The following is a 22,631-nucleotide window of genomic DNA, read 5'->3' as shown; positions in this document are numbered from 1 at the left end:
ATTGCCATCTTGGATTCTCCCACTTCTAAAATCACATTGGTTAAACCTTTAATATCCTCTTTCAGAGCAGAAGAATCTGTGTCCTCAAAAGGATTGGTAATATTTCTTTCTTCCCTTTTTATAATTTGAATATGTGCCCTTGTACAGCTGCTGCCTTTCTATCTGACTGTTTTGTGCAATGGCTTCCTCTGCAGGATCTGCTGGAGAACAGCTTGTTACGGATGGAAGATGGCAGCCTGCTCCACCATTATTTAGAGATCAGGAGTTTCCTCACCGTGCCTCAGGTAAAGTGGAAGGTGGGAAGCAATGGCAGGTGGAGGCCTCTCCCTCCAGCTGCTCCATGCGCACCAGCCGCAGCTTCAGGGAGGAGGTCACAGAACTTTTCTGTCTTTTTGACCTCCAAATATTTTTGCAATTTCCTCAGCTGCCTTGTCCAGGGGGGCATCTGATGGGCCTTCTCCTTAACTGCCTGCATCCCATGGCTACAATTTTACTACTCAGAATCTTAGAGGGCAGAACTCTTGTATGCCTTCCCTTCTTGTACCTCAATACAAAGAGTGCTGGGTGTGAAGTCAGGAAGACCTGACTTCAAATCCAGCCTCAGATGCTGACCAGCTGTGTGACCCTGGGCAAGTCACTTTACCTCTGTCTGCCTCAGTTTCCTCAGCTGTAAGTTGGAGATGACAATAATAGCACCTACTTCCTTGGGTTATTGTGAGGATTAAATGAGATAATAATTGTAAAGTACTTAGCACAGTGCCTGGCACGTACTAGGTGCTATAAAATGCTTCTTCCCTCTCCCCTCCCATTATACTTCATATCCAGTTCCTACCATGATTCCATATGGGTCTTGCATAGGCTAGCTACTAGAAGGAAGAATATAGTATTTTACTCCAGGAACTTAATTTGAATAACATCACAGCTGACAGTACTACCCTTGTAGCTCCTTTTGAAGTGAATATGAAACTTCCTTATCAACATTTAAATGAAAAAATGGCAAACAGAATATTAATTTTTGAAACTCCTTTATATGAAATTCCCTACTATGCTTAATAATTGATTTGTATGGGAGACTACATTTACAAGTGACTTTTAGCACACCTGTATAATGTTTTATTAGGGAGAGCTGGTTCATGGCAAATCGGAAATGCAGACTGCTAAGATTTCATCTTTCCTCTGGGTGACTTGGGGAAATCAGTCGCTTTATCCACATAGGCCTGTAAAGCAATGGAAAGAGCCTCAGATGGAGGAGAAAGACTAGGTTCAAATTTTACCTCTGCCAGGTACTTGTCAGGTGATCTTGAGCTAGCCGTTTTTCCTCTCCTCCTCGGTCTCCTCATCTGCCAAATGGAGATAGTGATGTTTGTGTTGCATGAGGCTGCTGAGATGCTCCAATGAAGCACCTCAGAATTTCAGAGTTGGAGGGGACCCGAGCAGCCGTCTGGTGAAACCTCACCTGACACGTGGTCATTCAGCCTTTGCTAGCCCAGGACTTCAGCCCATCCCACTTTGGGCCAGCTCAGATTGTTAGGATATGATTCTTTACATCAGACTGAAATCTGCATCTTTGCAGCTTGTACCTCTCCCTATGGGTCTGTCCTTCTGGGGCCCTTCAGATACTTGGATACAGCACTCATGCCTTTCCAGTTCATTCAGTCATAGAATGGACTCAAGGCCCTTCCCTGTCCCAGCTGCTGCCCTTGGGATGGTTTCCAACATGTCAGTCTCCATCCTAAAATAGTCACTCCCAGAACAGAATTCCACGTCCTCGGGCAGAGAACAGAAGGACGGAAGCTCCCCTAATGCAGCCTGGAATTGCAGTAGCTTGTGATTGGTTTCAGACTGACGGCTCTCAGACTCACCTTCCCCGGCTTGTACTTGGGGAGCAGAAGTCCTGAATTCAAGTAAGAGTTTCTGTTTATCTCCAAAGTGCTTTGTTAACGGCAAAGCGTCACAGTGGAAGTCATTGTTACGTTTATATTCTTGATTCACGGGAGGTGAATGCTGACTAAAATTTCTCATAGAAATAGAAGATCTGTAGGGATAGGGCCTGGTGTTTCATTGCTGCAGTGAATTCTGTGTGAGAAATTCCCTCCACGAAGGTCAGCTCTGCCGCTTGTAGTGTAGACTGTTGCCTAGAGCGGTAGTATCAAACTTAAATAGAAAGGATCCCTACCAGCTGCATATTGACTTAGAAAACCACAAATTAACATTATCCATGTTGGATTGCATTTTTACTAATTTGTTAAACATTTCCCAATTACATTTTAATCTTGTTCTGGCTCATCCTTGAGATGCAGCCCATGGTGCGTGGGCTGCTCCCTAGGGCACTCAGACATTCAGTGACCTGCCCAGGGTCACACAGTCAGAATATAATAAATAGAAAATATGTTCATATGTATGTGTCATATCTGTTTTTCTATTCTACCTACATCTATGTTCTATCACATTAGTGGCTGTCAAAAGTTGTCTGCCATGAAAGTGGATAGCAATCCATTATGTCTGATTGATACCTAAATAGTATCTGTTTGCCTTATGAAGGTCTTTGAATCTGGGCCTCGTGGTCGGCTGAATGAACTGGGCTTGTTTCAGGCACACACACTTGCACACACATATTTTAAAGGCGGAGTTTCACTCTTTCATTGCAATTTTTTAAATGCTTACGAACTTTTTGTGGGGATTCTGGTATAAATTCTAACCCCATATGTAAGCAGATTCAATAATAACAGTAATGATGAATAGTAAAAACATTTACATAGAATTTTAAAGTCTTCAGAGGACTTTTCCTGCTTGATCCATTGTATGGTGACGGCAACCCTGTGAGGTGACTGCTACAGATATTACCTGGGTGTTACAGATGAGGAGGTTAAGCTGCTAGCTTATGGTCACACAGCTCCTAAGTGTTAGAGGTGGGATTTGAACCCAGGTTCTTCTGACTTCAAGTCCACTGCTGTCTCCACCATGGCAGGCTGCCTCTCGCTCAATCCCCCAGGAGCCAAAGCCTAATAAGTACCAGCCAGGTGATTTTCTTTTAAAATCTGCATCATTACTTTTGTTCATTTCTGTAATCGGAGCTCTCTGGCCACCCTGGATATAACATGTCAGTGCTTACGTTTTCTCTGTAATTCCTGCTTTTATGCATTTTTCTCCCTTGGCTTGTATCATAGGAAATATCACTTATTGTTATCAGCTTTTTCCACTCTTGTCCAGTGGAGTGGGCCTGTGAGAAACAACTGCCTTGACTTGTGGCTCTCTCGTCTTCATTTCTTTCTTAACATTTAGTGCTGGGCACTGGCTGTTGATTATATGATTGTATGTAGTCAATGCACTTCTCACATTCACTTGATGTTTTTAAATTTTTATTTGCAGAAGCTGGTGAAAGTAATGACCTACTGCCCCACTGAGACTTTGGTATGTAAACATTCCATGATTAATAACATTCAGTTACAGAGACCAAATTTAATTAATGTTGCATTCTTTTCTCTTTAATCTAACTGTGTTATTTGCTTTTTTTTTAAGAGGAAAAAAGGTTTAAAAGTGCTGCAGCTGTATATAGACAAGCTGGATTCACAAGGCAAAAATATATTATTTAGGTAAGACTCAACCTAATGAGTGGCTGGCATGATGTGACAGAGAACGGCAGTGAAACTGTATTCTCCAGGGAGGTCACCTGTTTGTAGAAGTCTTTGATTAGTATACTCTGTCAGAGATAGAGATAGCATGGCCTCATTCATTCCAGTTAAGAGAGATTTACCTCATAAATAAGGCTCTGTATGTGCACATATACAGGAAATATGGATTATTAATTTTCAGAGAATTAGGAGGCAATATGAAATAAGCATTTAAATTAAAATAAATAGAATTAAGTTTTCCTATGATGCCCTAGGCTCCTGGAAGGACTTAACATGTTATGATAATTCACATTTGCAAGCGAATAAAGACCCTCAGAAGTTACTGATCCTTTTAGTTTTTTGGAGGGGCAAAACCCCCCAAAGCCACCCAGAATCCTAGAGAGGACGGTGTGAGTAAAGAATAACTGTTGAAACGATGTGGTAGAGGAATAGTTGGGTGTCAGAAGACTGATTCCAGAGTTGGGCCATCATGGGCAAGTCTCGTGGCCTCCCTTAGCTTCTGGATCATCAGCTGTTTAAATGTTAAACTTGAAACCCACGGTTCTCAAGTATTTTGTTCTCAGGACCCCGTTGGTTTGTTTTTGCTTTTTGGTGAGGCGATCGGGGTTAAGTGACTTGCCCAGGGTCACATAGCTAATAAGTGTCAGGTGTCTGAGTCCGGGTTGGAACTCGGGTCCCCCTGACTGCAAGGCCGGAGCTCCGGCCCTTGTGCCGCCCAGCTGCCCCTTCAGGACCCTTTTCCATTCATCAGAGGTGCTGAGGACCTCCGAGAGCTTTTGTTTGGGGGTCGTGTCTTGATACTTGCTGTATTAGTTATTAAAAGGGATCAATTTGTAAAATATTCATTAATCCATTGAAAATGACACTGATAAACCAATTACACGTGTTCATATAAACAATCTTTTTAATGAAAAATAACTATTTCCAAAACAAAAAATGGTGATGAGAGAGTAGCATTGTTTTACAAATTTTTTCTACTTAATAGCATTTTATTTTTTCCAATTGTACGTAAAGATAGTTTTCAGTGTTCACTTTGATAAGATCTTGAGTTCCAAGTTTTTTCCTCCCTCCGTCCTTCCCTTCCCCAAGACAGCATGCAATCTGTGTTTTACATATTTTTGCTAATTTCTTTACCATCTGGCTTAATAGAAGACAATTGAATTCTCAGATCTACTTGTGCATTCAGTTTGTTGTGATGTTTTGGTTGAAGTATATAGAGGGAAGGAGAAGGAAAGGGGAGGAGCATTTATAGAGCACCTCCTGTGTGCTAGACACTGTGCTTAGCGCTTTGCAGATATTCTCTCATTTGATCTTCACACAACCCTGTCAGGTTGGTGCTGTTACGGAACCTGAGGCAGGCAGAGGTCTTGCCCAGCATTGCGCAGCCAGCAAGTGTCTGAGGTCAGATTTGAACTCAGGCCTCCCTGACTGCAGTTGCAGAACTGTGGGTACTGTGGTAACCTCTCATGCCTCCGTGAAGAAAATCTAGCCTCACACAGATAGGTAGTTGGAAATGGGAAGAGAATTTTAATAGGCAAGTCACGTTCTAGTGTTATAAAAATGGTGTTGACCCACAGACCCCCTTCAAAGGTCCTGGGACCCCAAGCATCAGTATTACTGACAGCTGGGGTTTGTCTAGCAGAGCCACATCCACAGGGGATTTTACACACATTGGCTCATTTGTGTCTCACAAAAACGTCATGACAACTTAGGACTCTGGGCCTTATTCATCCCCATTTAAGAGATGAAGAAACTGGGGGTGAGAGGTTAAAGCGACTGATCCAAAGTCATGCAAGAATTAGAAGTGGGATTTGAACCCACGGCTTCCTGACACCAACTTCAGGGCACTCGCCACTATTCTACCCTGCCTCCCGCATGAGAGAATGTCTGTAGAAAGTAGTTGGTGTCCACAGATCACTACATAAATATTATCAAAATGTGTTACCTAAAAGTGTTAAAGACTTAGCACTTGGTAAGCATGGGAGTTTTAAACATTATTTTTCATCATCTTGAGCAGCACTCTCCGCTGTGGGGAGTCTCAAGGAGGTGGGCTAGGCTGGATGTTTGAAGCTGAGCTCTTCTTCACTCAGGACCTGGGGCTTGTGGGTATTCGTGGCCCTGCAGCAGGACCCCCCCTCCTTGGCATAGGAAGACAAACAGGTTCCAGTTTAATACAGAATTTTGGTGTGTGGCCGAATGTCAGCTCCCCTCATCAGGTGCAGGATTAACTGATTAATTAGCCATTTAACTGATTAGTGACCGTTGCTTCTTCAAGGCCACTTGAAACTTCTTATTCCTCAAAACAAAGCTCTGGGCATGTGTTCAGTATTGATCATCAGCTAATCAGGAGAAATTCCAGGACCACATAGCATGTGTCTCGATTTTGTTTTCAAGGTGTTTGTTGAAGACAAGTAACCATGCGGGTGTGGAAGGCTATGTCATTCAAAATATTAAAAATCAGGTGGATGCCTCATTAAAGGTAAGAGCACAGCCAAGCACAAGTGTCGTTGGTTTCAGCTTAGTTTACTTTGCAGGTGGTATGGCTAACTTGCAAAAATCACCATAGTAGGAGCTTGGGCCCTGCTTATTTTTTCTAATTTAATAGGTTGCTTTTTATTTTGATTACTAGCTTTGCCTCTGATATTAAAAAAATAAAGGAGCCTTCATGAATTTGGAAAGTATCTTGTTCTTCTTCCTTCTGTGACCTCAGAGACTTAACTTTTATCTGCTGTTTGCATGGCATGGGGGCTTCAAAATTGCCAGCACTGAACCTTGTCTGGGTCATGTATTTTTGTATTTAACAAAATATATCTTGTGTAGCCTCCTGGAATCCATCCATAATACAAGTCTGTTTGATAATGGTGATGATTATGATAATAGTCTTTACGTAGTGCTGTGAGGTTTGTGAAGTGCTTTGCTAACATCGGCTCTCCTTTCCAAGGGGGAGGCAGCAATTGTGGCCCAGAAGTGTCGTGGATGAAAAGACATTATTTCTTTAAAGAAACAATGGGCTCCCTAGCACTGTGTAATGCCAGTGATGGGCCTAGTCAGACAGGACATGAGGGTTAGGGAGAGAAACAAAGTCGTTGCCTAGCAGTGATTCTGGTCTTCTTTCCGAATTGTTTATGCTGTTTTTCCTGACTGCAGTAGACAAGTCACTGGAAAATTGTGAATGAATTGAATTTTCATAAATTTTATCGTACTGGGGAACTTAATAAAGACATATTTTTGTAAATCTGACTTGTCATGTCTACTCAAAGCAGAGGTATCCTTGTAAACTACTTGTTTTAGAGTGTTGAGTGATGTATAAAAAAATACAAAGTTTGAAGGTTTTACTTAAATTCTCTGCCCAGTCCCCATTTTTCTGTTGCTTTTTAGAGAACAGAGGACAGGAAGTGGTTTACAGGACCCCGGCTGATCTCACTTCTTGACTTGGTGCTCACGCTTCCTGAAGGAGCAGAGACAGACCTGCTCCAGAATTCCGATAGGTGAGTGACCCAGATCAGGAATTCAAACACGGAGTAGCTTAAGATGAAAAAGTAAATTCCAGATTTAGGGAATGGAGTCCAGTAAAACTTGCTTACGATGGCTTGGGTCTTGGGGATTGCTTGGTTGAATTCTACCGAGATCTTTCTGACTAAAAGATGTTGCTTTTACCAATTTATATTTTAAGAATAATCTGAAATAATATTGTTCCTATAAGAAGGAACTGTGCTTTTATTCTGCTTCTATGACATATGCAATTTCCTCTGCACCTTATATGGCCTAACCACTCATCTGTGCTTGTGACTGCACGTGAGGCCCCATATGTAGACCAGGTATGTGTTTGGCTCTAGACCAGGGGAGGGAACCTGCGGCCTTAGGGACACATGGCCTTCTAAATCGTGGTGCGGCCTCTTGACTGAGTCCGAATTTTACAGAACAAGTAAGGCCACATGTGGCCTTAGGGCCACGGTTCCCCACGCCTACCCTAGTCTTTAATCAGAAACTCTTGGGAGAGTGTACCCCACCCCCTGAACTTTACATGTTTGTTTTTCTATGGCGCACTTAATATTATAGAGATGATTGGCCAGAGCCCCAACAGGAGCACAAAATGTTAAATCAGTGAGGATATCTTATTGGCAGGATACCCACCCTTATGATTTACTATATAATCTTTGTTACCCTATTTAATTTTTTCATATCTTTCTAATTAAATTGATCCTAAGGATTAAAAGCTTGGAGAGGAAAGGTTTACAAGAAAACCTAAAATGAAAAAAAGGTCAAAACATGAAATGGATCTTTAGAAACCACCTGGTACATCCTTCTGCTGTCAGGCACTATTAACATTCACTATCAAAGGAGATAGAAAGGAAACTAACTTTTTTCTAAAGAATAAATGCATTTCATTTATTTCGTACCCTCGAAATGAAGTGTGTTGGTGTTATACAAAGTAAATTAGTAACGTGTTGGCCTCAGTGAGACAGAGGTGATAGTCAAACATACCAGGAGTTATGCTGAGAATACAAAGAGAGGCAAAAGCAGTTACTGCCTTCAAGGAGCTCACCATCTAATGAGGGAGAGAACTATGTACATATAAGTTATATGGAATGTAAATAGAAGGAGAAGCAGGAGGTGGAGATGAGGAGAGACAGCATTCCAAGCATGAGTGATGGCCAGCTAGAAGGCACAGAGTCAGGAGGTGGCACTGAGGGCCAGGAACGGCAGGGAGGTCGGTGTCTCTGGCTCAGAGAGTGCATGGAGGGGACATGGGAGCAAGAAGCCTGGAAAGGGAGAAGGGCTTTAGAGGCCAAACAGAGAATGTTGTCTTTGATCCTGGCCGTGATAGGAAGCCACCAAAGTGACCAAGGGGATGACTGGTCAGATCTGCGCTTTAGGAGGATCAATTTGAGAGCTGAGTGGAGGATGGGGTGCAGTGGGGAGAGACTTGAGGCAGGGAAACCAACCAGAAGGGTATTGCAGTAGTTCAGGTGTGAGGTGATGAGGGCCTGCACCAGGTTTCTGGCTGTATGAGGAGAGAGGCAGAGACAGAGAGACAGAGACTTATATGAGAGACGTGAAATTAGAAACAACAAGGCTTGAAAATATATTGGATATGTAGGGTGGGCATGAGTGAGGAGTTGAAGGCAACACCTACATTGTAAGCCTAGGTAACTGAGATAATGTTGGGGTCCTCAACATTAGGAAGAGTGGAGATTGTGAGGGGAAAGGTAATTAGTTGTTTGAATATGTTGTATCAGAGGTGCCCACACAGTGGCCAAAGGGCAGTTGGTGATGAGAGACTGTAGCTCAAAAGAGGATAGAGCTAGATAAATAGATCCGGGAATCATATAGGTAGGGATGATCATTGAATCCATGGAAGATGATGGGGTCATCAAGCGAGATAGTATAGAGCAGAGAAGAGGGGTCAGGATGGACTCTTGGGAGATATCCATGGTTAGTGGGCATGACCTGGATGAAGATCCAGCAGAGAAGACTGAGAAAGAGCAGTTGGACACATAGAAAGAGAACCAGGAGAAAATAGTGTCACAAAAAAATCAAAAGAGGAGGGTGATCACCAGTGTCAAAGGCTGTAGAGAGGTCAAGAAGGATCAGGATTGAGAAAAGCCTGTTAGATTTGTCAAGAAATCATCGGTAACCTTGGAGAGAGTAGTTTTGCTTGAATGATGAGGTTGGAAGCCAGATTGCCGAGGTTGTGGAAGACAGGAGAGGAAGTAGAGGGACCCAGTATAGAAGGCTTTCTCCAGAAGTTTATATAAAAATGGAAGGAGAGACAGAATGAGGAAAGTAGCACAGATGCTAGTATCAAGTGAGGGTTTTTCAGGGATGGCAGAGACATGGGCATGGTGTAGGCAACAGGAAAGGAGCCGGGCCATAGGGAGAGATGAGGATGCCGAAAAAGACAGGAGGGGACAAGACCCAGGGTGCACGTTGAGGAGACTGCCTTGGCAAGAAGGACCCCCTCTTCCCGTGAGATGAGGAGGAAAAGAGAAGACGGAGCTCTAGTGCCTGGCCTCTAATTTGGGGGAGGGGGGAGAAATAAGAGGAGAGACTCTCAGCAGAGCTTGGGAAGGAGGGCTCCAGGGGCCTGGGCCTGTGATTTCTGTAATAGAATGGAAGCACTCTCATTGGTATGGATCAGTACCTCCTCTGAAGTTTAGAGTCTGAGTGAGTTGCCTGGACAGTCACACAACCAGGAGGGGCCCCGGGCACGACCTCAACCTGAGCCTTCCTGCTTCCAAGGCCACTCTGTGCCCATTCTGCCAGGTCACCTCTGCTGCTTCAGACGCACTTCCAAAAATGGCTTAAAATGTGCTTTGACATGGGAGCAACAAATCAGGTGGAGAGTATGAATGGTTCCTCCAGTCTGTTTTCTTGCACTCACAGAAATTAGACGTGAATTTGTCTATATTCAGTCAGCTACACTGGTATTTTATCTTGGAATTCATCAGATGTAAAGAAAATATGTATGTGTGTACATATTTTTATGTGTGAACAACACACATGTCAAAAACCACACAGGGGGTCCCAAAGCACAGGGCCTTCAGCTTCTTTTAGCCACGGGCTCCTGATTTAGGGTAGGGGTCCCTTTGGAACAAGGATAGTGTCGATAAAACAATTTTTAAAATTCGGGAAACGAGATGATGTTCTAATGTCTGAAAAGACTGACAAAATAACACAACTTTGTTTGATGAAGTTATATAAAGAAAATAAGTAGTCTATTCCTAGCCTAAATGTCTTTTGAATAGCATAATTGCTAATTGTTATGCAATTGTTAAATGTATAATGTAGAAATTTCATCTAGTTTGTTGAAATTGCTGTTGATCGCATATTTTAATTTTCCAGGATTATGGCTTCATTAAATTTGCTGAGGTATTTGGTTATCAAGGACAATGAAAGTGACAATCATGTAAGTGAACTATTCTTTCTGCCAAGAGGGGAGATTTCTAAGGTTTTTAGTCAATTACTCAGGTTAATACAATTCAATAACCATTTATTTACTAAGCGCCACTTTTGTATAAAGAATGGAGCTAAATGCTGGAGATTTGGAGACAAAAAGCTCCATGGTCACTGCCTTCCAGGAGTTTATAATCTCCTGAGGGCCCATGTAGCATGCACTTGTATACATGGTAAGGGCCGTGGGATAAGAGTAAGGAAGAGATTCAGACCAGGGCTCTCTAAAAATTTGAGGGGTTAGAGAATGCTTTTGCCCAAGGGCTATACAGAGGTGGAGGGGCCTGACCAGTACCTCAGAGCGCTGGCGCAGTTGGTGGCGTGCCACCCGGCGGCTGTTGCCAGTGATGCTTCCACTCCCTCTTGTCTTTCCTTTCTCTTGTCTGCTTGTTTCTTCTCTCCAGTGGATTTTCCATGGACATCGTGGGGCCTACTCAGTCTTACTGTGGAAATAAGGCTGATGCATGGTTGCTGATCCATGATTTCACCTTTTGGAGTTTGTATGCTAGAAAATAACTAGGTCTTTACTCCATTTTTCCTACCTTAAATGGAAACCTTGTGAAGTTTTTAAGTGACTTTGTCACAAATGCCAACCTCAAATTTTCATCCACAGTACAAAAGCTGATTGCGTTAATAGCACCTTCTGGGTAACGTAGGAAGCCAAAGGGGGCTTTTTGTGTTTTCTTTTTTTAAGGTGTGCATTGTTAAAGGACTCAATAAATAGAAAATGATTTGAGGGAGGTGTGTCAGAAAGTAAAATTGTATTTGCTTTTTTATCTCCTCCGCCCTTGCCACCCACTGTAGTCTCATAGTTACACAGCTCCATGTATGTGTCACCTCTGTTGGCTACGACTCTCTGATTCACGGGATGGCGTTAAGAATCTTTTTTAGAAACAATGAAAGAAATACTTGGTAGATCTTGGCATAAAGAAAGTTTCTTTAAGTGAGGGTTAGGGTTGATGGATTTTAGTAGGGACAAAGAGGACCTGTCACTTTTCCTTCTCCACTGGCCTTGGTAGATTTGGGGGAGGTACAAGAGGGTGGACGCCCAGCTGCACATCTGTCTTTCCTTGACTTTGCTTCCACTTGATCTGCTGGCCCAGAACTTCGGAAATTAGAAATCAAACCCTGGCTTCTAAATTAGCTGAAGGTCTGATGTCAGAGATTAGTCTCACATTTCATCTCGTAGTTATTATAATTAGGGTTTACGAAGTATTTTCCTCCTAAACAACCCAGGGTATAATGGATAGGGCACTACACTTTGCATCAAGAAGACTAGGTTTGAATTCTGCCTCAGATACTTTGTAGCAGAAAATGGCCCTTGGGTAACCCTTAACTTCTCTGGGCCTCAGTTTTCTTCTCTGTAAAATGGAGATAATAATAGCACCTGAGAACCACAGGGTTGTTGTGAAGATCCAGTGAGATAGCATATGTAAAGTGCTTTGCCAACCTTAAAGTTCCATCTGAATGGTAGCTATCATTGTCATCGTCATCATCATCACCATCATCTTTATTCTATAACCAGAAAAACCAGGATTTGCATTCATGAAGAGAAACCAACATTCTGAATCAGCAAGCCTTAAGTTAACTCCTGCTCAGTGGCTCTTAGGCCTCTGAGGTTCACGTACATGTGCTTATGAAATCCCTCTCCAAGTTTTAAAAATGCTCATTTCATTTGAAAAGGGCTGCGTGACTAGTGTATAGGTCAGCCATTCTCGCTTTAAATTTTAGTAAGGCTGTGGAGGATTTTTTTCATCTTTTCTTAGATTATCAAATTAAATTGTTCACTCCCCTTATAATCTCGTTTCTTCAGGACTGGTGATTCGTTGGCTTCTCCCCCTCCTTCCCACCCCCCTTCTCTTCCCTCCCACATGTGGCGTATCTGGTTTTTGTTCTGCTCTTTACGCTGCTTTGCTTAAGCTTTCATCCATACGTTCTCCCCCACTTCAGTTTTTCCATGATTAGTCATGAAATAATCATAAGAGTTATCCTATATGCCACGCACTCTTTTAGTGAACATTGGAATACTTAGAAAATCCAGACTAAAGCACATCCTGCTCTGTTGGCCTACCTCCTCTTATGTACGTGGTGGATGCCTGAGGTCAAATTGGCCTCCTGTTGAGATCTCTGGTTCCTCTTGTGTTTTGCCTGATTTGGGCATTTGTATGTATGCATTTGAGGCCAGCCATCTGATTTGGGTTTTCTCTCCTATGAAGTTCCGAGTCTCTCTGCCACTCTTGTGGTTCCGTCATTGCATCTAGGCCATCTGGTTTATCCATAGGCCGTCTTCCCTGGCTCCTATCCTTTTTAGTTTAAAGCCCTTTCATTAGATTTGCCAGGCCTCCGGCGTTCTTACCAGCCTTTGTCAGATGCGCTCCATCACTGACCAGGAATCTGTCGTCCTTCTGTTTTACTCGAGGGTCCAGAAATCCAAATTCTGTTATCAGACAGTACCTTCAGGCGCCATCCGTCCACTTCCCAGGTCAATGTTTCTCTTTTCTCTTCAGTGAGTTACAGTGAGAAAAACAGCTTGTACCTGTGTGGTTTTTAGTGTCTTTGCCCAAGGCCTGGTAATCTTTGGCAATGATTTACAGGTTCCTCTGGCACTATTATTTGTGCCCTTATAAAACACCAGAAATGGGAAGTAGTTGTCTGCTTTGAGAAGTCTTAGCTATATCTTGCATGTGTGCCCCAGGAAGAAAACCCCCCTCTCTCTTGTTGTCTGGTTTCCCGAGAGCTGCCTCAGTGGTCCTGAGCTGAGGCACCCCAGCCATCACTGCTTACTAGGTGACCTCTCACCGGATGGCTCCTCAGCTGCACTGCAACCTTCTTGGGATGACCAGCAGCTGCTTTCTCCTCAGAGCATTCATCTCATTCTTTTTCAGGAAGTGACTTAAATCTGGGGGGGGGTTGTTTTAAGCTTTTAGTGTGTGGATGGCCTTTTTCTTCTCTTTCTCCTCTGTGTCACCCTCTTCCACAAACCACCCTCTGGCTAGACAAATGTCAGGTCTTCCGTTTGCTCCAGGAACCCGCAACCTGGAATGTGGACCAGTGCCTCCCTCTAGGAGGGGAGAGCAGCCTGCCCAGATCATTCCTGGGCTGTGGCAGAAAGAGAAGCTCTGGTCATGGCGCAAGGCACCGCAAAATCTCCCCTGCTTTTCTACTGGTTGAGATTTTCAGCTTTCTTTTTTTGGAATGACTTTTGGGTGTTTACACTTCAACCTTATGTATGTTAAAACTCTTTTTAAGCAGCCAATTATTACCTTCTAGTGACTTGAGGACCCAACCCAATTTTCTTGAAGAGGTTCTTAACTTTGGACCCTTTCATCAGCCTAATGAAGCCTATGGACCCTTCTCAGAATGATGTTTTTAAAAGTATAAAATAAAATATATAGGATTACAAAAGAAGCCAATTCTAATCAGATACGAGTTATAAAAAATATTTTAAAAAACCCAACTTTGTGACCCCCAGATTAAGAACCCTTGTTTTCTTTCGTCTTAACAACCCTACAGTTTCCCCTCTCTTATTGCTCTCCTCACACCAGCCTCCTCTCTGATTCACTAGTTAGCTCCAGTCCCCAGTCCACTGTCTGCCTGCTTTTACCCTCCAGCTGTTCCATCAGCCTTTTCTTACTTACCTGGAGTTGTCTTGCCAACTGCCTTCTCCTCTTCCTTTTCGAATCTCCCTTTTTAGGGCCATTCTCCTTCATCTTTAATATGCCCTCATCCTGTTCCGTCTCCTGCAACTTTTTCTCAAAGAAGCTAAGGAATTGAATTTGAAACAGTATTTGGACCTGGAGAGTATTCTTCAAATATTCCTCACTTTCTCCCAAATTTGTCCTTTCTCAGTTAACTCTCTGGTCATCTTTACTAGTCCATATCGCTCTCCAGTTCCTATGCAGTTTCCTTCTTTTTCAGCCCAAGTCAGAGGATGATAGACATAGAATTGGAAATGACCTCAGAAACCATCTAATCCAACCCCTTCCCCAGAGGAAGAAGTTATGACTTGCCCAAGGTCACATAAGGAGTAAGCATTGGGGGGGGGAAGGGATTTGAACCCAGGTCCTCTAACTCCAGAGCCAGAGTTCTTTCCGTATCTTCTTGTTGTCTCTTCTCCACCTCCTTTTCCCACCTGGTCACACAAGTCATATGGGGTCTAAGTGCCAGCGCCAGGATTTGAATTCAAGTACTCTTCCGGTCTCACACTCCTTCCACAGCACCATGTTAATCAATGGGTCTATCTTAGCCAGACAAGTTGCAGAAATTTGTCACATTGTACGGGAGAGAAGTTTTGGTTCATCAGCTGTTGGCTAATGTATGGACGCAGTGATTCATGTGCACACTCCAAGGATGGCCCGGATGGGAGAGAGCTGGCTGGACTTCTGTCCTTGGGCCCTTCCTCCTTCCAGAGCCAGGAACGATCTTAGGAAATGTTTTAGCTCATGATACTGACAATAAATAATGATAGCTCACATTTGTGTAGCATTTTAAGGTTTGGAAAGTGTTTTACATACATTGTCTCAACTTCTCAACAACTCTACAAGGTAGATGCTATTATTATTATGCTGTATATACGTGTGTGTGTGTGTGTGTGTGTGCATATTCAGATATATAAAAGAGCATAACAATAGCACCTATCTTGGAGGGAGACAGAGACAGAGCACATGCGGGCGGGCGGGCAGTGTGCTCCAGCCCCTCTTGTCTCTTTCTTACCATAACCTGTCCTCTTCTTTGGCGTGTTTCCTTTTGCTCTGGAGAGACCTGGAGCTGCATGGAAGCTCTGTGGTCCCCCTCTTACGACACGCAGCAGTGAATCAGAAACTTGCTCGTGTGCGCCAGCTCCAGAAAAGTTGGGAAATAGAAAACTCATGGGCTCGGAAATGGGTTTAAAATCAAAACACATTTGTGTAAAATTATTAGAATCCATAGTTCCTCTAAATTTGCGTTAGCAAAACTTTTAAAATGTCAGTTATTACCTGTTCTAGTCATGTGAATTGAGAAAAGGTTTTGAGGTTTTTTTTCTTTTTGTCTTGGTGTCTGTGATGCAAAGACAGGAAACCATGTTTATTTCCATAGCTACTTTCCTCCTACATATTTCCAAAAATATTACTGTTGTGCATCATATAAAGGATTTGTAGAATTCTGCTGAACAGAAACTTAACTTCTCTTTAACACATTTTTCTTATTCTAAGTTTAGACATGTGATTACCTAAATTTTTAATTTTAAAATAAAGACTGTTGAGATATACTGCTCATGAGGTATAACTAAAACCTCTTCCAGTGTATCACTGGTGGGAATGCTCTTCGGGGGGGAGAGAGAAGAAAGAAGCTATTTAATTGCCATATTATGAATTCATAGAATTCAAGAAAATTTAGAATATCATCCTCACTCAGTAACCATAACTTTTATTTATGTGCTGAAATAAATTTTTGCATTTATGGTAAATAAAAGCTTTCACACATGCTAGGTTAAACAGAAAAACTTTATAGTAACACTTCGCTTTTATTTCCTTTCGAAGGAGTGACATTAAAAATGTATATAAGAATTCTGCAGTTTTCTTATCTTTTCAGCCAGGAGGGGAGTTTATGAAACATTAGTTGATCTAACATGATCAATATACAAATATTTCTGAGTTCAAATCTGGCCTCAGACCAAACACTTGACACTTACTAGCTGTGTGACCCTGGGCAAGTCACTTAACCCCAATTGCCTTATATACATATATATATATATATATATATATATATATATATATATATATATATATATATGTGTGTGTGTGTGTATATATATATGTATATATATATATGTACATATATATATGTGTATATATATATATGTACATATATATATATATATATGTATACACACACACACAAATATTTACATTTCACTTTTAATAAGTCGTAATCTTCAGCTATCTCTTCTACCCATGGATGGATGTTAAGACTTAAGAGCAAATAATTATAAATTCATTGGAAACAAACTAGATCACAGAACAGTGTAATTTTTCAAGTGGCTCAGGGAAAACTACCCCCTTGTCTAGATTATTTAGAATGATTCATTTCAACAAGCATTTGTTAACGATGGGAAGCAGACAAAAGTGCCTCCCAGGAACTTCCTTTTAATGCAGGTAGAGGGAAGTAAACACAAAGGATGTGTTCTGAAGTTGGAGCCCTATTAACTGGATACAGACTATAGAAATTAATACAAATCACATAGGCAGAATCACCAAACAGTCAGTGTTGGAAGGGCCATCCAGGCCACACTTGACATGAACGTAAAGCTGGTTGTGCAGAGGCTTGGTCAGTCAGCCTTGGCCTGAAGACTTCTCACAGCTACGTACCCGGGCAGCCTGGGTTTTCTGGACAGCTCTCATTGTTGGGAGGTTTTCTTTGACGTGCACTGACATCTGTGCCTGTCCCACTCATTCCTCCTCATTGTGTTCTCTGGGCCCACGTAGACCGAGTCAAATGCCTCTTCCACAGGACAGTCCTTCAGGTACCTCAAAAGAGGAGTCATTTCCCTCACTCTCCAAGGCTTTTCTTCCTCAAGCCAAACATCCCCAGCTCCTTCAAAAGGTCCTCATTCCGATCATGCCATGACAAAACTGAAAGAGCTCCTGCCTTCAGAAGCACAGGTTCTTCTGAAGGGTTTGTTCCATCGCATGGTCTTCACTTGTGCTTCTGTGTGGCTGTTCTTTCCATTTCCATGGTTGCCATCGTCGTGTATATTGTTTTCTTGGCTTTGCTTACTTCCCTCTGCATCTGAGGGTGGAGATATTTTAGTCACCTATTTGCATAATTCTGCATTGATTTCCAAAATGATTGTGCCAGTTCACCAACAGTGCATCCGTTTGCCTAGCTTACCCCAACCCCTCCAACATTGACTATTGTCATTTTTTGAGGTTTGAGATGAAAATCTCAGGATTGTTTTGATTTACATTTCTTTTATTATTCGTGATTTGGAGCATTCGTGTGGCTATGGATACTCTGCAATTCTTCTTTTGAGAACTGTTTGGTCATATCCTTTGACTCTTTCTCTTCAACCGTCTTTTAACCTCCCAGTCTGATGGCTTTCTCTCATTCCTCAGCCTTCTTTAATTCTCTGCAGATTGTGACACTAGTGAACATGCCCCCCCCCCCGATATTCTCCCCTGTGGTTTTTCAAAACAAATTCTTTTCGCTCTACATATTTGATGGCTTCTTCTCATTCTCCTTTGCTGACTCTCCTGCACCCCTCCTCCCCCGACTGGTTGGGTGTCCCTAAGGCTCTATCTTTGGTCCTTTTCTGTCTTCTTCCCACCCTCACTTGGGACCTTCCCAATTCAGTGACTTTCCATATCACCTAAGCAGATGATCCCCCCCAATCTATTTATTCAGCCCTAGTCTCTGTCCTGAACTCCAGTCTTGATTTCCATCTGCCTTTTTAATATTTCAAACTGGATGTCCCATAGGCATCTCAAACTCAGTCTGTCAAAAACAATCTCTAAAACCTTTCCCCTTTCCCACCTTTTCTGTTTAAGTTGAGGGTGCCACCATCTTTCCTGTCACCCATGTTGGCAGCCATGGTGCCACCCTTCACTCCTCATTCTCACTCCTCCCCCATAGCCATTGATCTGCCAGACCTTGTTTCCTCTTCCATGGCATCTCTCACTCAAACGTGTCCCTTTCTCCTCATTCAAACAACCAACCCACTCGTGAATTCAGGCCCTTGCCTCTTGTCTGGACTGTTCCAATCATTTCCTAACTGGTCTTACTGCCTTATATCTCTCCCTTCTCTAATGCATCCTCACACGGCTGCCAGAGTGCAGGTCTGACCACGTCACTCTCATTCAAGAAACTCCAATGGCTTCCTATATCTTCCAGAACAAAAGACAGGCTTTCTGTTTTAAAAATATTTTTATTTAGCTTTTAAAGCCTTCTCACAACCAAATCTACCTTTACCAAACCTTTTCTTATTATATGTTACTCCCCTTCTGTACTATACAGTCCAGCCAAAATGACCTTTTTGCTGTTCTTCACACTGTTGCACTGGCTGCCCTTTGGCCCCTCTTAGAATCCCTGTTTCCTTCAAAATTTCTTCTCACATGCTATGACCTACATGAAGCCTCTCCTGACCCCTTTACCTGCAGTCCCCTCCCTGGAAAAAAAGATCAGGTCTTCATTTTGTGTCTGTTTCCTTATGTTCACATCTCCTCCAGCAGAACATAATCTCCTTCAGAGAAGGCACAATTTCATTCTCATCTTTGTATTCCTAGCACCTAGCAGTGGCTGGCACATAGGCAGTTAATAAATGCTCATTGACTGGCATGGAGGGAGACTCAGAAACTAACCCTCGGGCAAAGGAAATCATTGGAAGTATGAGGGAAATTGGTAACATGAAGTCACAGGGTCTGGTGTACAGAGAAAAGACAAGACCTGTACAAGCACAGCCATAGGGAAGAGAGTAATCATTGATGTAAAAAACACAGCTATCCAACTTACACAGGACATGGTGCTGGACCAATCTGATGTAATATTATTGTACCATAAGAAACAGTGAATGTGTGGAGTTCAGAGAAATATGACAAGGCTTAAATCAGTTAATCAGTAAGGAAGCAGAACTCGGAAAAACTATTCACAAAAGCTCCCACAATAAACGTAATGGTTTGCTCCAGGTTCTCCTCCTACCTCTCTGACCATTCCTTCTCTGTCTCCTTTACTGGATCCTCATCCAGGTCATGCCCTCTAATCCTAAGTGTGCCTCAGGGCTCTGTCCTGGGCCTTCTCTTCTCCCTCTATCCTTCTTCACTTGGTGATCTCATCACCTCCCATGGATTTAATTATCATCTCAATGCTGATGCTTCTCAGATCTACCCATCCTAGTCCAGTCTCTGCTGAGCTCCAGTCTTGCATCTCCAGTTGCCTTTCAGTCATCTCATACTGGATGTCCAGTAGACTTAACATGTTCAAAATAGAACTCATTATCTCTCCCCTGGACAATTCCCCCCCTCCTACCTTCCCTGTTACTATAGTGAGTAACACTACCCTCCCAGTTCCTCAGGCTCCAACCTAGGAGTCCATCTTGGTTTCCTCACATCACACACACACATCCCCCCCCACAACCAATCTGTTGCTAAGACCTGTGGATTTCACCTTTGTAATGTCTCTCCAATTTGCTCCCAGTCTGGTGCAGACCCTCTTCCACCTCATGCCTGGACTATTGCAATAGCTGCTGGAGGCGGGGAGGCGTGCCAGCCTTGAGTCTCTCCCCACTCCAATCCGTTCAGCCACTCTATATACCAAGACACAGGTTTGGCCCTGTCTACCCAGCCACCCTCTCAGTAAACTCCAGTGGCTCCCTGTTGCTTTCAGAAGCAAATTCAAAATGCTGTTTGGTGTCCAAAACCCTTCATAACCCAGCCCTCCTACCTTTCTGGTCTTCTTCCATGCCTGGCTGTTTCATGAACAAGACACGCCATCTCTTGGCCCTGGGCGTTTTCTCTGGCTGTCCCCCATGCCTGGAGTGTTCTTCCTCTTCTGCTCCAACTACTGACCTCCCTGGCTTCTGTTAAGTCCCAACTAAAATCCCACCTTCTACAGGAAGCCTTCCCCAACCCCCTCTTCAGCTCAGGGCTTTCCCTCTTTGAATTATTTCCTATTTATCCTGTATATAGCTTGCTTTGCTGTTTACTTGTCTCCTCCATTAGACTGTAAGCCTTTTGAGGAAAGTGACTTTTGCTTCTTTTTGTATCCCCTGTGCTTAGCATAGTGCACAGCACATGGTAGGCACTTAAGTGCTTTTTTTAAAATTGAAGTATAAACAGAAAGAACAATAAAATCATACTGAATGCTTTGTAATGATAATGAGGAAGCTGAATCTCAGATGTACTAGGCAAATACACCCTACATACTGCATAGACTGTCAGACATGGTGGCTATATTGGTTCTGTTGAACTATTTGATTTTCTTTCTTAATCTTTGTTACAAAGGAAGGCTCCTTGGATAGGAATAGGATATATTCATAAGTGAATGTGGTTAAAAAAAACAAAAAGCATAAATTAAAAATGATGGTTTGGGGTTGGGATAGCTTTGGTTTATATTCTTGAAATTACTCATTGCATTAATGTAAATGATTAACTAATTTCCTTAATTCTTCTGAACAGACTGGATTATGGACAGAACGGAAGAATATTGAGACAAATTTCTTAAAACCACTACACACAGGACTTAATATGTCAAGGGCACATTATGAAGCAGAAATTAAGAGCAAAAAAGAAAGCAGGCAAGGTTTGTCGCTTATATTTCCACTACCTGTTTAGGACCTCAGATTCAAACAAACTTTTATATTCAAACAAAGATAAGAACTTAAGTGCAGGACATATTTAATTCAGGCCAACAGGGAGCCAAATCTTTCATTCTTTCTAGTTTTTTTTAAGCTATGACTAAACTACTTCTTGTTTTTAACCCAATGGCTGTATAAGCTAATTCACACATACCCTTTCCTCATATCTGTTCTTGTTCAAGTTCAACAAAGACTTGGCACAACTCAAGATATGTGCTTATTTCTGGAGGACAGAAATTCTTTTTAGATAAGCAAATAGCATTACATTTACATTTGAGTAGCACCATACTTTGAATATTGCCTATTTCCATGTAAAATATAAAATTAAACCTTAAAAAAGTAAACTGCTAACTGGTTTCTATTATTTTAAGACTTTTAACAATATTATTTCTTCAGCATGGTCTCTATAATATCTGTAAAATGGCATTTATATTCACAATACTAGATATTTCTATACTTTTAAAGTACAGTCTCTTTACATGGACAAGATTTACAGTTCTGATCATCTAACAAGTCCCAAATTTAACTATCTTTTTCCACATTTTCCAAAAACTTAGAACAGTTATATACCAGCAAATTATCACATGCATAAATAAATATAATATCAGCTATATGGACTCTAATTTTGAATTTCATTAAAAATTTTGCTTAACTTCATTTGAGCAAATGGTTTCTTTCAAGTATTACATCAGTAGGCCATGGTAATTTGCTCATAATTTAAATACTGAAAAGAAGACATTTTCTAGTGAATAACAAAAGTGGCACATGAAACTATTGATGGAAACTATAGCTAGTGTAATGAGTTTAATTGAATCTGACAAATGATGGCCATTTTCTTCTGTTACAGAATCTCATAATCCTAAAAATCTTTGCTCAGTAACAGTCGGTGGAGAGAAGATTCCTGATGTGCCTAACATGACTCCTGAAATGCAACTTCAGGTGAATGCAGATTTTTCTTAAGCTTTTTAGGCTTCTGAAAGCTAACTCTTGACCTGCAATGTACATTCATTTGTAGTTTTGTTGTTATTGGGTTTTCTTAAAGGTCTTTATGTCAATAACATTAATTTTTCTTGACATTTTAGGTTCTCCATTCAGCTCTTTTCACATTTGATTTAATAGAAAGTGTTCTGGCCCGTGTAGAAGAACTCATTGAACTGAAAACAAAACCTACATCTGAAGCAACGGCTCGGCTGAAATGAAGCCTCCCTGCCTGAAGAGCTGCAGCAGCTACAGAAACATCGAAACCTGTTTTGTTCATTCTACGTGAAGCCCTTTTTACTTTAACGTCTTTTTTAAAGAAGTTAAAACTTTCAGTCACTAGGCACTTGCTGCTAGAAAATAAATGCTGCTATTCTCCTTTTCCTTCACAGCTGATTTATCTTATTAGAGAGCTGTGGTACTCTGTTAGTTTAAAACATATTTACCTTAACCTGACAGTAAATTATTCCTGCATTTTGGTAGTAAGTAGTAAGTTTGGAAATTTCAGCAAAAAAAAAAATGGATTTGTATGGCATTTTAAATTCTGAAGTCTGAGAGACCATTCACAGGGCGTTTTGTGCTGGAGAGCAACTTAGACATTGTAAAAGTCCTGCACAATTTCTCAGATAGAGAATAGAGTCTCCAACAGAGAGCAGCATTCCAAATGTACGTTAGACCCTGACAACAGGTATATTTTTATCCATTTGGTTTTTCCTATGTGGATTAGTAGGCCGATTTCC

General features: G+C 41.9%; 1 protein-coding gene across 1 annotated transcript in view; it reads left to right on the top strand.

Annotated features, from left to right (window-relative positions):
- The window catches only part of GLMN (glomulin, FKBP associated protein), a 40,565-nt gene extending 18,285 nt beyond the window's left edge, over window positions 1–22,280 (top strand). Inside the window, exons 10-19 of the mRNA XM_020975385.2 lie at window positions 66–96; window positions 195–284; window positions 3,370–3,411; window positions 3,520–3,593; window positions 6,027–6,111; window positions 7,011–7,120; window positions 10,479–10,542; window positions 20,735–20,858; window positions 21,761–21,852; window positions 21,996–22,280. Coding sequence (XP_020831044.1) covers window positions 66–96; window positions 195–284; window positions 3,370–3,411; window positions 3,520–3,593; window positions 6,027–6,111; window positions 7,011–7,120; window positions 10,479–10,542; window positions 20,735–20,858; window positions 21,761–21,852; window positions 21,996–22,112 — 829 coding nt within the window. The 3' untranslated portion in view covers window positions 22,113–22,280. The remainder of the gene's footprint in view (window positions 1–65; window positions 97–194; window positions 285–3,369; window positions 3,412–3,519; window positions 3,594–6,026; window positions 6,112–7,010; window positions 7,121–10,478; window positions 10,543–20,734; window positions 20,859–21,760; window positions 21,853–21,995) is intronic.
- Window positions 22,281–22,631: the final 351 nt, after the last annotated feature.

This window comes from Phascolarctos cinereus, unplaced genomic scaffold (genome assembly GCF_003287225.1).
Source record: "Phascolarctos cinereus isolate Bilbo 61053 unplaced genomic scaffold, phaCin_HiC Scaffold_5;HRSCAF=322, whole genome shotgun sequence".
Taxonomy (NCBI): Eukaryota; Metazoa; Chordata; class Mammalia; order Diprotodontia; family Phascolarctidae; genus Phascolarctos; species Phascolarctos cinereus.
Note: the sequence above shows the minus strand (reverse complement) of the source record. Positions and strands in the feature narration are given on the sequence as shown.